At 37.4% G+C, this 18,644-nt stretch overlaps 1 protein-coding gene across 2 annotated transcripts in view; it reads left to right on the top strand.

Moving 5' to 3' along the window:
- Positions 1-18,213, top strand: part of Fem1c (fem-1 homolog C) — a 28,031-nt gene extending 9,818 nt beyond the window's left edge. For both annotated transcript variants that reach the window (XM_038331693.1, XM_038331694.1), the window contains exon 3: positions 13,601-18,213. In XM_038331693.1, coding sequence (XP_038187621.1) covers positions 13,601-14,910 — 1,310 coding nt within the window. In that variant the 3' untranslated portion in view covers positions 14,911-18,213. The remainder of the gene's footprint in view (positions 1-13,600) is intronic.
- The last annotated feature ends 431 nt before the right edge of the window (positions 18,214-18,644 follow it).

Raw genomic sequence — 18,644 nt, 5'->3', positions numbered from 1 at the left:
TATCCATATTTCTCATATTTTATTTTAAAAAATGCATTTCTTTCTGGGCAGAGGTGGCATATGCCTTTAATCCCAGTACTTGGGAGGCAGAGGCAGCCTGGTCCACAAAATGAGTTCCAGGAGAGCTAGGACTATTACACAGAAAGTCTGTCTAGAGAAACAAAACAAAACAAAAAATTATGTTTATGTGTGTATGTATATATATGCATATATATGATGAATATACATATTCATGATGTATACATACACATATATACATATATACATGATGTATATATATTCATGATGTATATATACATATATATGATGAAAGAACACACACACACACACACATATATATATATATATATATCGCCTCTAAATAGTGGAAGCAGACCCAAGGCATTGTTCCTTTCTGTCCCATAGTAAGAAGCACTTTAGAGTGTGGATATAGATCTGTGCATCAGGGACTTAGTCATTTGATCATTCTAGTTAAAGCTCTAGCTGTGTGGTGTTGCACATCTGTAATCCTAGCACTTTTGAGGCTAAGTTGGGAGGATCCTAAGTTTGAGGATTGCCTGGACTGTGTTTTGAGACTATGGGAAGAATACTTTTTGTACATTTAAGTGTATAGGAATCTCAACTAGTAAAAGCTCTTTTATAAATTAAAAATTGTTGAAGATAATATACTAGGGCTAAGGCTTGTTATTGTGGTCGATAGGTTATTTTAGTGTACTTGAATACTGTGTTGAAAGCAGTTCTCTGTTCTTGTGAGCTTGAGGACATTTATCAGCCATTGGTTATCTTCAGCACACCTGCTTGCAGAACAGAAGGACTTAAACCTTCATTCTGCTCTGCTGTATGATTTTAATTTGGTTTAGTAATAGTTCAATAATTTGCTAGTTGAATTCATTAACATTTTTAATGCAGATGTTCAAGTTGATCCCAACTTGCTTTTCCTTTGTCCTCTTATCTCTATGTATCCTTGGAAGACTTGATGTTCTCCTTGCAGGTTAGCTGTAGAAGATGTGTAAATTGAGTTTTTGAGAAATATCTTTGTGGTTAGCTTTCTCTGGAGATGAAAGTTTAAACTTTGAATTCTCACAAAATTAAACTAAGGTTGGTGAGAGTGAGTAGTATGGGATTTGTCTGCATTTTCTAGTTATTCTCCCCCCCCCCAATAACTCCCAAGTTTTATGTATTAGCTTTTAGAGATGTGTGGTCCCCTCATGGTGTTCATTTCAATCAGATTTTCAATGATTTGTTAAATCTTTTTGCTTAAAATAAAATTGAGGACTTCTTGCTATTTTAGAGATTTGTGCCTTTGCTGTATTAAGACAATGTGTGATCGAAGACAGAGGTGGAAAGGCCCAATTTCAGAAGGCACTGTGAGTGTATCCGTCCAAAACATCTCTCTTCTTCCACCTCTCCCTTCCCTTGGGGAAGAATTGTAGCTACATAGGAGCCCGTGAATTAAAACAGCTTGGAAAGGGAATTGTAATGAAGTCTGGATCTAACATTGGTGTTTTCAGCCTTCAAATGAGCCGTTTTACAGATGGGAGCTGGTTTCTGTTCTCATCCCTAAGCTCCAGGGAGTTTAGTCTTGAAAACTACTTCATATCAAATCTTCTGTAGTAGTTTTTTCATCCATCCTGCATCCTGCATTGGCAGATAGAAAAAATAAAGTATTTACTCTTGTGAGTTAATTGGCTTGTGTTACTGAGTTTCTGTATGTTTCTGCTTAGTGCCTCTTGCGAACACTTAATGGAGGGCACACAACAGTTATAGCAGTTGGTCATTTGTAACATGAGGGCTTGCTTTTTGCCCTGGTCAGCTGGCTAGCTTAGCCCTGAAATAATCACACAGAAACTGTATTCATTAAAACACTGCTTGGCCCATTAGCTCAGGCTTCTTATTAACTCTTGTAACTTATATTAGCCCATTATTCTTATCTATGTTAGCCACATGGCTCAGTACTTTTTTCATTGGGGCAGGTCACATTCTTCTTCGGGGTCTGGACAGGACTACAGAGGAATGGGCTTTCTCCTTCCCAGAATTCTCCTGTTATCATTGCCCTGCCTGCACTTCCTGCCTGGCTACTGGCCAGTAACGTCTATTTAAAACATAATTAACAGAATACAGTATTTTCCTGCACCATTCATAAATTATTTTTATTTTTTCCTGCCCCTTAGTGTCTCCCATGATATAATATATATGGGGGAAGGGAACTGTCAGGACCTTCCAGTACTCCTTTACTATTCTAACTCACTTTTGCAGAAAGGGATCTGCCTTTTTGTGCATGTGCTCCATCCCCACTCCTGTCTGGATCACTTCTAAACTAGGCCCAGGTACAAAGTCGAGGAAGAATGAGTCATTGGTCAACCATAGTAAGCTGAAGAAGAAAAATGAATTATTTTGTGTATTTTCAGACACATATTCTACAGTATGGTCTTTGTTTCTCTCAGTCAACACTATGTTTTATCAGAAAAATGAGTGTTTTGATTGTTACTGAATTTTCAAATGACTTTATTGAGATCCAGTTCACATAACATCCACTCATTTAAAACATACAATACAGAGGGTATTTTTTTATTGTGTTTAATGAGTAAAGTAGCTAACACTGCAGGCTTTCATGCCCCAAACTCCATATTTGTCTACTTCATTAACCTCTCTAGTGATTACTAAGTTTCTGTCCCTGTAAATCCTCCTGTTTTAGACTTGTATAAGTACGGGCAGAACATATGGTCTCTCATGACTTGCTTCTTTCACTTAGCATAATGTGTTCTGAGGTCATTCAACTGTAGCATATCAGTTTAGTTTTTATTATCAAATAATAATGCCTTTGTATAGATCAGTGGCTTTCAGCCTGTTGTTCGCAATTCCTCTGGGTTGAGCAATGCTTCCACAGGAGTCGCCTATGATCACAGAAAACAGATATTTACATTATGGTTTATAACATTAGTTAAGTTACAGTTATGTAGTAGCAACAAAATAATTTTATGTTGGGGATCACCACAGCATGAGAAACTATCTCAGCATTAGGAAGATTGAGGACCACGGGTATAGATACTACCACGTTTACCCATAGCAGTTGATGAGTACTTGACTGTTTTATTTTTCAGCATTATATGTAATGCCATTTCTATAAAAATTCCATGAGGGCCGGGCGGCGGTGGCGCACGCCTTTAATCCCAGCACTCGGGAGGCAGAGGCAGGCGGATCTCTGTGAGTTCGAGGCCAGCCTGGTCTACAAGAGCTAGTTCCAGGATAGGCTCCAAAGCTACAGAGAAACCCTGTCTCGAAAAACCAAAAAAAAAAAAAGAAAAAAAAAATTCCATGAGTATATATTTCCATTTCTCTCAGATGTATGCCTTGCTAGGAGTAGAATAGGGTTACAGCCGTCACTGTTTAACTTTTGAGGATGTAACAGGCTGTTTTTCAGAGCAGTTGCATAGTTTATATTCCTCAGAATATAGGAGGGGCCTAATGTTTCTGCACTCACCAGTACTTGTTCTTTCTATGTATACCCATCCTAGGATTGGGATTTTGGTTCATATTTTCTCATGGCCAATAATGTTTAGTATCTATTCATATGCTTACTTGTATTTATTTGCCATTTCTGTATCTTAGTGTCTTCATTTAATTTTGTATGTTTTATAATTGAGCTATTTAGCTTTTTTGTATTACTTAGCTTTAAGAGTTGTTTATATAGCTGGACCTGGTGGCATATGCCTTTAATCTTAGCACTTGGGAGACAGGCAGGCAGATCTAAGTGAAACCAAGGCCATCTGGTCTACAAAGTGAGTTCCAGGATAGCTAAGGCTACACAGAGAAGCCCTGCCTAAAACAAGTTGTTTTTGTTTTTGGTATACAAGTCTTTTATCAGATATATATATATATATATATATATATATATATATATATATATATATATATATATATTTACAATTTTTTCCCATTCTATGGATTGTTTTTCATTTTTGATGGTATTGTTTATAGCAATTTGAGTTACTTTACAGATTTAAAATTTTCCATTGTAGATCATTTGCGTAATATCTGACTTAAAGAGATAGTTGCCTATTACATTTTTATTTTGTGTTAGTATGTATGTTTGTGGTGTACTTGTGGTGGTCAGAGATAAAGCTGTAGGGTTTACTAATACTGTTTATGGCTTAATAACTTCACTAAGGATGAAAATTGTGACTTAATTGTAATATATACCATTTTCCTACTTTGACTTTTAAATTTAGATTAAATAGCAGGGCATAGTGGGACACACACTTCTATATCTTTTCCTCTTTTTTTATGTAGATTGCTTAGTAGCATTTATGTTTAAACATTGCATTCTATTCAAGTGGGCTGAAGATAGATAATTCTTGAGGCTCAAAAACAGTCCTTCTTCAGGGTACTGGTGTATTTTGGGTTACTGACTTTGAGAAACATATTGACTCCATTGCTTGGCACAGACTTTCATACATCAGCATGAACTCTTTTATGTGTTTGCTATTAATTAATTGCAGGAGTCTTTAACATTTATATCAGTGAAAATGCTCCCTTCAAGTGCTTCTTAAGGAATTTTACCATGTTTTAACATCTGAGCACCCGGTAGGTTGCTATTCTGAATATCTTTGGAGGTATCCACTGAATATGGCTATTATCCTTCTAAATTCTCTTTGTTCTGTTTTTGAAGCTACATAGCTGAAGATCAATCACATCATATTAACTTTTTACAGAAAGTCTGTGAGTTAATGTTTAATATGCCATTAGCTAGCTAGCTTGAAATTTAAAAGGATGCCCACTCAGTAGAGGTGCCTTTTGAGAAATTATACAAGTCTCTGTTACGTATTTGGAGAAGGGAATTATTTTTCTTCAAATGAATTTGCTCAGGCATTGGAAATTGTGTAATACAAAGAGCTTTTCTTTTTTCTTTAAATTTATGAAATTTCAATGTCAAATACCTTTATTTTAAACCGTTTTTAAAATTTTCATTTTTATCTCATGTGCATTCATGTTTTGATTGCATATGTATTTGTGTGAAGGTATTGGGTCCCCTGGAACTAGAATTATAGACAGTTGTGAGCTGTCATGTGGGTGCTAGAAATTTAACCTGGGCCCACTGGAAAAAGAACATGTGTTGTATGGGTGTCTTAAGAGCTATAAAACACAGGAAATTCTTGAGTCAGATATGTAGTAATTGGCATATATTGCTTAAAATCAGTGATGATAGCTGTCAAAAGTATGGTCTTTGGTATGTAATTTAACACGGGCGACTAGAAAGAATATAATGATTTGATCTTTAAATTTGGATAGAATAGTAATGTTTTACAAAACATTTAGTAGTAAATTTAACACTTAAATGACTGGTAGTAAGTATAACAAATAATTGTCTATCAGATTATAAAGAGATTATACATAGACTCATCTCAGTCTGAAGTAAATGCCTTTTCTTTTCTTCTTTTTTCTTTTTTGAGACCAGGCACTGTGTAGCTCTGGCTGTCCTAGAACTTACTGTGTAGATCAGGCTGACCTCAAATTTACAGAGATCACCTGCCCTTTCTTCCAGAGTGCTAGAATTAAAGGCATAAGCCACTATTTTGGCTTTCATTAATTTTTTTAAAAGCAGAGAAATTTTTGTGAAACAGGATAAAAGGTTTCATTAACTAGGAATGAAGTCATAAATAAAAAAAAATAAATTCATAATACTATAAGAGTGAAACTTAACTATTTTTTTCCATTTACAAATTTTAATCTTTTTATACAATGTATCGGTCCTATCTCTCCTAATTCTTGGGCAACCTCTAACATGTCCCCCTGGTCCTTTCATGTCCCTTCTCCCTTCCTCCGTCTCCCCACAGCCTACTGAATCTCGTTAGTGTTGCCTGCTGCAATGTTTGGTTGGATTAGTTTTGTACAAGTAATCCTAATGGCAGCAAGTTCATGACTGCAATGGCCACACCATGTCGACAATCAGTGTAGGCGACACTTCTTCCCCATCCTTTGGCTTAGACGTCTCCTGAACCTTGTGAGGGTATAGATTTCTCACTTAGGCCTAACACTCAGTAAGTAGTCATTTATTCTCAGAGTAAATAGTCATTATTCTCAGAGCTTTGACCAGTGGTTGTTCCCTGCATTAACTACTGACTGCTGTAGAGACGCTTTCCTGGCCAAGTTTGAGGGCAACATTAATCTGTGTGTATGAACGTGAATTTTTAGAAGGCAGTTTGACAGTATTTTAGTGAAGCAGTAGTGGATTCCCCCAGGCCATATGATCACCTGAGCCATGGGCTTTTGACTAGCTTTGCAGGATCTGGCATAATTCCCTCTTGAAGAACAGGTCTCATATCTAATCAGAAAGCAGTTGGTTATCTCTATATCAGCCATGCCACCGTTGCACCAGTGTATACATTCGCCTGGCAAGTCAGTGTTGTGACACGCAAGGTGTGCTGCTGAGTAAGTCCATCAATAACTTTTCCAGCAGGCTTTGTAGAGCTTTCTGGCACTCAAAAGGCGTAGCCATCAGGGAGAAAGTTTTCCGGTCGGTTCCAGCTAGGTTTCTCTATGTCCTACAGTAAAGTGTGCTGTCTTCAGCAATAGTGGTGTAGGAGGTTCTTCTTTTTGTGTGTTGTTTTCATTGGTTGAATAAAGAGACTGCCTTGGCCTTTTGATAGGGCAGCCCTTAGGTGGGTGGAGTAGACAGAACAGAATGCTGGGAAGAAGGGAAGTGTGGCAGACACCATGATTCTCTTGCCTGAGACCGTCCCTGGTTAGACTCATGCTGGTAAACCACAGTCAAGTGGCAATACATATGAATGGAAATGGGTTAATCAAGATGTGAGAGTTAGGCAATGAGAGGCTAGAGCTAATGGACCAGGCAGTATTTCAGTGAATACAGTTTCTGTATAATTATTTGCTGGGCGCTGTTCCTCATTATAACACAATAGGATCTTGCTCTCTAGTTATTGTGGGCAGCCTAGTGCAATGGCAATAGCCTGTATTGTTTGGGGACCCTCCGTAACTTCCTTTGCCATTAACTCGTAAGGGGGGTACCACCTTGCTAGAGATTTCCATTTAATAACCTATGTCTTCTGGAAGTATTTTCAATTTTTGGCAGGCATTGGTACTGGCATAGAAATGTAAGAACAGAAAGTTAACTTCTTTTCCCTTTGTAGTTAATCCTTTTTTTCAGCCTCTGTCCATCATTGGTCTGCTACATGTCGTTACTGTGTTGTAGGCACTATTTTAGTAGTGAAATTTAAAGTAACACATGCCCACACGGAAGTGTTTGTGTGAATTATGACATACCTCCTTACTTTAACTTTTATTGTAAAACCATTAAGAATAATTAAGCAATACCAGTTTGATTTATAGAGGCTATGCAGACTTGAAAGTTTGGTAGAAGTCCAAGATCCAGGTGAAAAACATGAATGGTTGTATATACTGATTACAACTTTGTCGATATAGCATTTAAAAAGACTTGTAGACAGCACAAAATTATAGTTGCTTTCAAATTTTACTATGGTTTCAAACTCTTCAGTGGTTGAAACTTCTGACGTGTGAAAATTAAAGTCTGTGAGTATTACTGGTGAGTCTTGTTTGTTAACAACATATTTTCTAGGGATTCTTTCGTGCTGTGTGGAAGAAATTAAGGCAGTAACTTTATGACGTATGAAACCTAAAATATTCTGGCTTTTGCTAGCTTCTAGGTTAGACAGTAGCAGAGTTATTAATGAGAAACAAGGCCAGAGAAGATGGTGGGACATGTTATTGTCCTGTGAAGTTCCCATTCCTTAGTATACCTGTATCCCAGTTAGCAAATAAAATAAAACCACACAAAATACTTTCAGAAACTAAAAATTTTATCACAGTGATTTCAGAATTGTGAGCTTTTTCTGCTGTTTCTGAAGAGGAAGCATGAATTAGAAATATGGGAATGATTGAACTTTGATTAGAATATTTGACTTATATCAGACACAACAGTCACAGAAGTGTGGTATGACTGGCTTTTAAAATGAGATCCCAGAAGTGATGTTTCTGAGCTAGCATTTGGAGATGTGTATTTGTGTGTATAATTGAATTTAACTCTCTGCCTTGAATTGTTATACTTAAAGATTCAAAGAGATGGCCTTTAATCCCAGCACTTGGGAGGCAGAGACCGCCAGATAGATCTCTGTGAGTTCATGGCCAGCCTGGTCTCTGGGACAGGCTCCAAAGCTACAAAGAAACACCTTGGGGAGGGGCGGGGGGAAGATTAAAAGAGATAACAGCTGATACATTTTAAGAAAATAAACATCATACTCTTAGAATTTTCTGTCTTTTCCTCATTTTTAAGACTTTTTTTTATTACTTATTTAACTTTATATTTTTATATGTATTGATGTGAAGGTGTCAGATCCCCTGAAACTTTTTACAGACAGTTGTGAGCTGCCATATGGGTGCTGGGAACTGAACCCAGATCCTCTGGAAGAGCAGTCAGTGCTCTTAACCACCAAGCCATCTCTCCAGCCCCTTTTGTCTTTTTTTTTTATTTGCTACTTTCTCTGAGCTTAATTTACTGCTTTTCTTCTTTTGTAGTTTCTTGAAATGATTCTTTTTCACTTTTTATTTATTTATTTATTTATTTTGGTTTTGCGAGACAGGGTTTCTTTGTAGCTTTGGAACCTGTCTGACAGGAACTAGCTCTTATAGACCAGGCTGGCCTCAAACTCAGAGATCCGCCTGCCTCTGCCTCACGAGTCCTGGGATTAAAAGTGTGGGCCGCCGCCACCTGGCTCTTTTTCACTTCTGCATATTTATGTATGCCTCTACTTTTTGAGTTTAATAGTGCTGCTTATGTTTTTCCTCCTCATAATTTCTTGATTTTTTTTTTTTGTTATGTGTACATCTAAAAGTATGCATTACTCTGAGCACAGTTTGGTTAGATTTATTTAGTACTTTCATTGCCAGTTAGTTTCCTTTAGACTTTCTTCTTTGACCCAGAGATTATTTATTAAAATGAGTTTTAAAATTTAAAATATATGTGATTTTTTTAAGTTACTGGTTTGTTTTTTAAGATGGTGTTTCTCTGTGTAGCCCTGGCTGTCCTGGAACTCCTCCCGCTCTGTAAACCAGGCTGGCCTTGAACTCGGTGGTTTGCCAAAGTGTGCGTCACCACTGCCCATCTTTGTGTCAGTCTTTTGATAACCTTCAAAACTTGCTTTATGGTCTAGATTATGATCAGTATTTGTATATTCCTGTATATATGGGGAAAATATTTCCTACGTTTTCAGTTCTAATATTCCTTTATTTTTGTTTTTATTGTGTGTATTGCATGCATACAATTTGCCTTGGAGTTTTGCTTGCATCTAGTCCGTTTTTTTTCTTCTAGTAGGATCATTTGATTCATTTTCATTTAATAGCATTTATTCTTATAGTTAGATTTTCATCTGGTCCTTTTAGGATCTGTTTGTCTTTTTGTTTCTTTTTTTCCTTTGGTTTTTTGAACTCAGAGATCCGCCTGCTTCTGCCTTGTCTTTTTGTTTCTTCTTTGCCTGTTTGTTTTGTGGAGATTTTTGTTTTGCCCTCTGGATTATCCTTAACTTCCTTTTATTTCTCTATATTTTAGGGAAGAAAAACCTTAAATCATCATAGTTTAAAATCCTTGAACTATTTTTATAGTGGTTGCCCTTGTTTAATAGGACTTTGGCATACATTTTCTTTCCAACAGTGAGATCTTAGGATTTTAGTTGCAGTTGTTCTTAATTTTTTGTGATATTGCTGCCAAATATTTTACTTCCATAATGTAGTATTTCAAACCCACAAGATAATGTTGAGAAAGTTATATTTACTTAAATTTATACCCACAGATTTTTCCTTTTTTGTGTATCTGTGCCCATGTCTCCTGGCTTCCATGTACTATTCTGCTAAAAAAAAAAAATCCAAGATATTTAGGCTTTTCTTAGTAATAAATGTTTTTTATCTGATAATGTGTGTTATTTTTATTTATTTATGACGTGGATCTAGAATTGCAATTTGGCAGTTCTTTTCTGTTAAGGGTTTTCACTGTGATTCAATGTCTCTGCTATGTTCCTAGTGAAACTTTGCTGTTTATTTTGTTACTTTATAGCAGAGAATGAGTGGAAAGCCTTCTGTGGTTTAATGCTTTTCTCTTTGACCCCTCTCCAACATCCCTTTATTGAACCTTAATACAGGTGCCCTCCACCTGTATTAATTTTGGAGACAGGGTCTCTCCACAGCTTTGAAGGTGTTAAGTAGGCTGATCTGACTGACCGGCTGTCCCCAGGAGTCTACTTGTCTACTCCCTTCCTAGTGCTGGGTTTGCAAGTGAGTGCCACCACACTCAGCATTCTCTACTCAGGTTCTAGCAATCAAGGTCATTTCCTTGCTTGCAGGGGAAGCAGTTTACCAACTGAGCATTTTCCCCAGCCCCCTCAAATCATTGTTGTCATCATGTAATGCACAGAGGAGAAAACAACATACAAACAGAAGAGCTGAAGAAAAAGTCCAGGGAGCCGGGCGGTGGTAGCACACACCTTTAATTCAGCAGAGGCAGAGGCAGGTGAATATCTGTGAGTTCAAGGCCAACCCTGTTCTACAAGAGCTAGAGCTAGTTCCAGGGCAGCCTCCAAAGCTACACAGAGAAACCCTGTCTTGAAAAAAAAACAAAAAAGGGGGGAAAAAAAGCTCAATGGGACAATCAAGAATACAGTTACTGATACAAATTTCTATATGAAGTTTAACATATTCACAGATTTAAAAAAATTGGATATTCAAGGAAGTCTGAAAACTACAAAAAACCAAATAGATACTGTAGAACTAAAAAAATTCATTGGGTGGCTTTTTAAAGTGGATTACTCCTAGCAGACTAGAAAATTCAAGAATTAGAAGGGTGGGTCAGATGAAAATACAGAGAAAAATCAAAGGTGGGAAAGGACTACAAGAGACAAAGGGAGCAGTGCCAGAAGGTCAGCATGCTTCATGCCATGATCCCAAAGCATGAAAATAAGCCAGCAGCAGTATTTAAGGAGGTAGTCTTAGAAGTCAGACTGCTGGGTAGTTAGCAGTGCTTGTCTTAGTGTGCGGAACAGTTGGTAGTTGTTCAGTCCAGGAAGCTGAATTGCCTCTGGAGTTCCCATCTGGAAATGAAGACCTGGAGGATTCCTGGAGAGCTGGTCTTCCGTCCATCTCGGAAGGCTGGAGAAACTAGGTTCTGGCATCAGCACAGGCTGACAGTAGCCGTGGTACCAACAAGATAGATGTACTCATGAGCAAGGGGTGAAAACAAGCAGCAAAACCCAGCTTGTTCTCCTCTCACCAGAAGATGCTGTCCTCTCAAGAGTGGTGTGAGGATTCTGACTTCTCACTTGGACCTTCCCAGAGTACCTAAACAGACATGCTCAGAGGCACATTTCAAGTCCAACCATAGTAAGAACCAAGATTCACCATCTCAGCACCTGGCTCCCACAGGCACACACATTCACACAGTTGATTTGAGGTCTCCTATGACTGTCGCATCCTCCAGATAGTATCTATATTCGCTTCTAGTGTTTGAGTACATCTAGTAGCACCCTCAATTATTTTACTAAATTTGATTTACTTTTTGCGATGAGCTTATCTATTTGTAGTTTGCTCTGTGGAGCTGTAACCGGAAGTATGGGTGTTTCTAAAACTCCTTTCCTGATGGTTTGTGGCTGCAGTTTTCCCCAGGCCTTTGAGAAGCCTGGTTTTTAGTTGTCTTCTAAAATCAGAGCTAGTCTTCTTTCTCATCCTGGATTATTCTGTTGACTCCAGTGCTACATGCAAAGTGTGAGATTTATAAGTTGTTAGCCATGGTGTTGCATACCTGTAATCCCAAGACTCAGGAAGTACAGACAGGAGCTCAACAGTTTGAGAAGAGCCTGGGCCTATTTCAGGACAAAAACAAAAAAGAGGGAAGGACAGATGGACTAGGGAAAATGAAGAAAGTATTCTCTTTAGTTTATTTGAGGTAGAGTATGGTCTGCATAGACCCAGCTGCCTTGAATTACACTCTTCCCACCTTTGCTTCCTGGCTGCTGGATTAGAGATGTGCACAGTCAGGCAGGGCTCTTAGTACTTACCTTTGTGTGCTCCTACTGATTTGTTATTGCCATTACTAGATAAAGAGGCCTCCTCTTCTCATTCTTGAAGACAGATTTTTTTTTCCTGCTCATGGACTTATTCAGAATACACATATTATAATCTTCATTAAAGAATTTTAGTTCATTTAAAATTGACTTGCTGCATTCCTATTATTTATTTTATGTTACTCTTAATAGAAAAGAATGGCATCTAAGCCTTTTCTTTTGGCTCCTAAAGATGAGGTCTAGAGGAGCGTGTTCAGCTTCTGTTTGCTTTCTTCCTTTCGTGAAGAGCTCCCTTCTCAGATAATGAAAAGGCGCATGCTGTTTTGGTATAAGGAAACTCATGGCATTCAGCACTCAAGGTTGCTATTGAGGACTGGGTCACACGGGCACCTTTTACCTAACCATATCCCAAGTTTCAAACTCGTAGTCAGAAGCCAGCTGTTTAACATAAAGTTCATAAACTACAGTTTGGCACAGTGAGCCACCCCTGTCATTTAGGGAAAGTTTTATGCTGGTGTAGAGAACAAGTTTTCAGATGCCAGTCTGAGGCTAACCTTGTATCTTTCTGCAAATGGCAGTTTTAGCCTGCTTTGTTAATGTTCTATAAATATGCCCAGAGTGATGTGCTGCAGACACTTTCTACAAACATTGTATATATGTATATACCAAAAATCCGCATGCCGGCTTCACTTCTGATCAGTGGTCAAATGGTTATTGTTACCCTTAGATGTGATATCTGATGTTTATATCATACTATTTCTATAGTCTGTTAGTAATATGCTAATGTCTTTTGTCAGTTTTAATTCATGTTTAGGGTGATGTGATAGTGTTAGAATGTTTAATACATCTAAAAAGAATGTTTAAAAAATTAAATTGTAACAGGAAATAACCCATTATGAAAGGGTTTTGTTTATCTCCTTTGAAAGTTCATATTGAACCACTCACATATTTTTCAGATTTTAGTGAACTTATTTTTCCTGTGAGAGCAGTGTTTTTAAGAATTCTTTGTAACAAATTTTGACTTTAACAGTTAACTCAGTCGTTTAGGAAAAAAGAATGCCTACTATAAAAATGGAGTAGAAGAACCTTAGCTCCTAAAGACAAGATTTTCCATTTATAAATGGGGAAACTGACCCAGAGATCTGACTGTCTGCAAAGCTACAAATGACTTCATTTTATTTCATCCATTTTTGTTCAGAGAATATCATTTTTATTTAAATATGAATGAGAAGTGCCAAGGGGCCATTGATTAAGGAGCGTTATCTGTTGACTTTATCTGGGTATGTTGTCTTGTTTTCCTTTTCATATTCATCTTAGTTGAGTTATTCAAGAAGTTTCATGAGTATTTTCTTCTGCTCCTGCTGTGTATCAGACACTAATATTAGGTGCTGGAGGTAATCATTTTCTCCTTTGTGATTATAATAGATCCTATTTGTGGCTGATTGGCATTGCTTGTGCTTTCTTTTCAGGTTGCATTATAGCCTGGTTGTTCAAAGTGTGTTTTTTTCCTTCTCTTTAAGGCAATACAGCATTGCATGATTGTGCAGAGTCTGGAAGCTTGGACATCATGAAGATGCTGCTTATGTATTGTGCCAAGATGGAAAAAGATGGCTATGGAATGACTCCTCTTCTCTCAGCAAGTGTGACTGGTCACACCAATATTGTGGATTTTCTTACACACCATGCCCAGACCAGCAAGACAGAGCGTATCAATGCGCTAGAGCTTCTGGGAGCTACATTTGTCGATAAAAAAAGAGATTTACTTGGGGCTTTGAAATACTGGAAAAAGGCAATGAACATGAGGTACAGTGATAGGACTAATATAATCAGCAAACCAGTTCCACAGACACTAATAATGGCCTATGATTATGCCAAGGAGGTAAACAGTGCAGAAGAGTTAGAAGGTCTCATTGCTGATCCTGATGAGATGAGAATGCAAGCACTGTTAATTAGAGAACGTATTCTCGGTCCTTCTCATCCTGATACCTCTTACTACATCAGATACCGGGGCGCAGTCTATGCTGACTCTGGAAATTTTAAGCGATGCATCAACCTATGGAAGTATGCTTTGGATATGCAGCAGAGCAATTTGGACCCTTTAAGCCCAATGACTGCCAGCAGCTTACTGTCTTTTGCGGAACTATTTTCTTTTATGCTACAGGACAGGGCTAAAGGCTTGCTGGGTACCACAGTTACATTTGATGATCTCATGGGCATATTGTGCAAAAGCGTTCTTGAAATTGAGCGAGCTATCAAACAAACTCAGTGTCCAGCTGACCCACTGCAGTTGAATAAGGCTCTTTCCATCATTTTGCATTTAATTTGCTTACTAGAAAAAGTTCCTTGTACTCTAGAACAGGACCATTTCAAAAAGCAGACTATCTACAGGTTTCTTAAGCTTCATCCAAGAGGAAAGAATAACTTCAGCCCTCTGCATCTGGCTGTGGACAAGAATACTACATGCGTAGGGCGGTACCCTGTTTGTAAGTTTCCATCTCTGCAAGTTACTGCGATACTGATAGAATGTGGTGCTGATGTGAACGTCAGGGACTCTGATGACAACAGTCCCCTGCATATCGCTGCTCTGAACAACCATCCAGACATCATGAATCTCCTTATTAAATCAGGTGCACATTTTGATGCCACAAACTTACACAAACAAACTGCTAGTGACTTACTGGACGAGAAGGAGATAGCTAAAAATCTGATCCAGCCCATAAATCATACCACATTGCAGTGTCTCGCTGCTCGTGTCATTGTGAATCACAGAATATATTATAAAGGGCATATCCCAGAAAAGCTAGAGACCTTTGTTTCACTTCATAGATGATAATTGGAGCAGTACGTCAGCACTGCTAAAGCTCGAGTTGGTAACAGTTGTTTCATAAACGAGCACTGTTGTGATAACACCAGCATCCATTTAGCTTGATATCATTGTGCTCTCATTGGCTAACGCATTGTAAGCATCAAATTTGCAGGATTGGTTTCCCAGTATTTAATATAAATATATCGTATAATATATTGTTTGTGAATTATTGAGAAATGTGATACCATATTCAAATTTCTAAAATTGTCTGCCAAAGGCCATTCTGGTTTTGTTTGCTGTTGGGTGGTAGAGACAGAGTTAACTGTTTTCAGTGATGTCTTAATACTTTACTAGTTTGTGAATTTTATGCAGTTGAAAGTTGAAAGTCATCCTCCTGGGCTCCCACTTCTTCCGTCTTCAAGTTTTGCCTGTTTCCACTTTTTTTCTCCTAACCATTTCTGCTAAATGTTCCCTGAACCTTTGGATCCTGCTAGGTCATAAACCTTATGGACTTGTTCACCATTTGCAGACCATAAGTGCTTTATCTTCTCTATGCACCGGCTTAAACTGGACTGTTGTGTGTTGGCATATTCTCTATGCAGCAGTTGGTCAACTTCAACTCAAAACACTGTTCTCTTAAGTTACAAAGTTTATTTCACAATAATACTCTTAGAGCATGTCAGTTTTTAGAATTGCCGGTAAGCTATTTGAGCTCAAACTTTTTTTATTTTTAAATTTTATGTTTTGTTTGGTTTTGCTTTGTTTCTTCACATCTGAGGTTTCTTTCTTCAGTCTACAGAAAGTTTTTGTATGCTAAATTTGGGAAACAAATCTACTACAACTCATTAACCCAGTTGAGATTTTAGGTCTGTCATCTTAGTATATCATGCAGTAAAGGAAGACCTTTCCAAAGTGACCTGCCTTTCATACTGCTCCAGCGTTGTCCTGCTTGTGCTGATGGTGTGACTAGGTATAGAGAATCTGCTTCAATTTAACCTCAGAGTTTATCATACAGCTTGATGAGTCACATTGAGCTATTCAGTCGTTGAACTGCAGACCACTTTTAGTTACAAAAAGGCTAAAGCATGTCAGTGGCATGATGCTTGCCAAGCCAGACCTAGGCATTTCAGGTAATTATGGTATTTTAGTATGCAATTTACTGCCATAGTATCAAAGGTCAATAACAGTGTTCTTTCTTTCTTCAAGTTTATGTGTATCTTTTAAAGATAACGTGCATGAATTACTTTGATCTCAATTATTTGTCACCCTATTAAACACAAAAGATTGCACAGTGATTTCTGTACCCTTAATAAAAGCGCCTCCTCCCCATCTTTCCCTCCCTGCCACTTCCCCTCCCCTCAGTTCTTTCTCCCCTCTCCCTCCTATTATTATTATTTTTTCCTATCATAGATTTGTTAATGCCACAGAAAGGGCTCTTTTGACTTAAGGAAAGACAAGTGAAAATTAAAACATTCAGGTAATCACTCAGCACTTTACCGTACTCAGCAAAATTTACAATGGTACATTGCCCTGCAGCTGTAGTAAAAAAAAATTGTTCTGAATTAAATGCTCCTTATTGATTCTAGAAAAAAAATCAGTTTGCCTGTGAACTTCATGATCTGGATCACTTGGATTTAGAGGATGACATTTTATCCTGAGGGTTGATGTAATGTTATTTAAAGAATTGTCATTGCAATCACATTCATCTTTATTTAGTAAAAATTTGTAATGAAGAGTAGTAAATAAAGAACATTAGACTTTTTCATTAAGCAATTGAGGTTTAATTCTTTAAAAAGTATCTCAACTCACTTTACTACATTTTTATTTAACTTTTACCATTGGAAAGATGAATTAGTTATCAGTGGGCTCTTTTTTAATCCTTTGATGAAGAGGTTTTTACTGTGTTTTATTTATTGTGGGGCAAGTCTGATAAAATATTTGAGCTGCTATATATAAGAATAATATGTCAGTTAGACAGATATTAGAAATATCAAACTATTTTGAAATCGTCTGCCTCTAACTTTGTATGCTTGAACTCTCTTTTTCTTTTTTAAAGAAAAGAAAGCTTGGCCATTTTGGTGAGTCATCATTGGTTGATCTTACTTTTGGGGTAGAAGATGTCAATTTGACCGTAAGGGATTTAATACCTGTCTTCCCCTTTTCCCAGAGGAGTCTGGCTTACATGTTTTTAGAGCGGGCTCATCTGAGGGTCACTGTAGTACCTGGTAGACTTGCATCTCATAACCCCGTATGAAATCTGGGTATCTCAGAGTGGCTCCCTTAAGGAAGAGCAGATACCTTGGAACTGGTCTTCAATCCTGAAAGCTGCAGTGCTGTATTGCAGTCGGGGTGGCTTTTCCCTTTCTGTTTGCCCACTCCAGAAGTGCCATTGGGAACTCTTGAAAAAGCAACTTAAAATTAGCCAGGATTTTATTTTAGAGTAAGTTGGTTCAGGAGTGCAACCTCAGATAACTGTTAAGGCCTTCATCAGAAAATCGTGAGACTGAATAAAATACACAATTCTTAAGTTTGTGGATTTGGCCTTGTCCATGGTAAGGAAAGGATCTAATTGTATTCATTTGAATCAAACTAAACCGGGCACTGTAACATGGTAGTATTGGCTGGTATTAATGTCTAAATCTCAACAATGTTTCTCCAGAAATGCCTCTGAATTTCAGATGTTCTACAATTTTGATCATTTTAATAAGAGAAATGGTTATTTTATCCCGATACCAGTCTCCTTTACAAAGGCAAATAAATTACAGGTTTAATAATGTCATTTTTTTCTTATCCCGAGGTCTGACAAGCATAATAAGCCCCAGTCAGCAAGATAACTTGGTGCCCTTTATGATTTTGAAGTTAAGTGATTGCTCATTTGCAAAGAAGTAATTTGAAATCTTTAAAAAAGAACCGAACTCATTTACTATAAGTTGAGAAATTGTTTAGTTATATTTGGAAATTTCTTTTCCAGTTGCCCAGCAGCACCCCTCAGCTGAATGCACAGGTGCGTTAATCCCTGTAAGGAGTTCCCAGCAGGAAATGGGTAAGGAAGAGTGTTCCTACACCCTATACGGTGGCACCGTTACTTGGAACTTGAACCACTTTGAAGTTAGATACTAAGGAAACTTGAATTGCTTGTCATCCTTTTTCTTTCCCTTTCCCTCCTGTGTGTTACTAAACAACCAGTTTCTTTCCCTTTTGTTGGTTCCCATTGTGTATCTTTTAAAAGAAGTACTGTATTCAGATGCCAGCCAATAAATTGTCACACAATGGAAAAACGATATGCCACAGCATTGTAAGGTTTAATAAAATTAAATTTGCACCAAACTTAAGTATGCTCTTATTAACTCTTAATTCTTAATGGGTGTTACCTGGAAATATATTACAGTGGATTCCAGGATTACTTTTTTAGAAAAACTGCCTACTTGATAATTTATAGCCAATTAGAACTCACACCGTTTATTAATGCTCTGCTATGTAAATAAGATGACTTGTATACAGTTTGTTGCAATGTTTTTTTTTCTAGCAAATACTATAGGAAAGCTAGTGAAAAGCACAAAGGACTACTTTTAAGCTTGTTCTTATCTTTATTGTATTAGAAGCATGTGCAGTGATAGGCTTACAGTGATGGTAAGTTTTCTGTACTTCTGTTTCAAGTGATAAAATCTAAGTTCATTTCCCAATGTCTTAAGTTATCTAATACAAGATTTTAATTGACCTAAAAGTTGGTCATAATGCTAAACTCATGAGTAAATTAG

The sequence above is a fragment of the Arvicola amphibius genome, chromosome 5 (assembly GCF_903992535.2).
Source record: "Arvicola amphibius chromosome 5, mArvAmp1.2, whole genome shotgun sequence".
Classification (NCBI taxonomy): domain Eukaryota; kingdom Metazoa; phylum Chordata; class Mammalia; order Rodentia; family Cricetidae; genus Arvicola; species Arvicola amphibius.
This window is presented reverse-complemented; position numbering and strand designations above follow the sequence as displayed.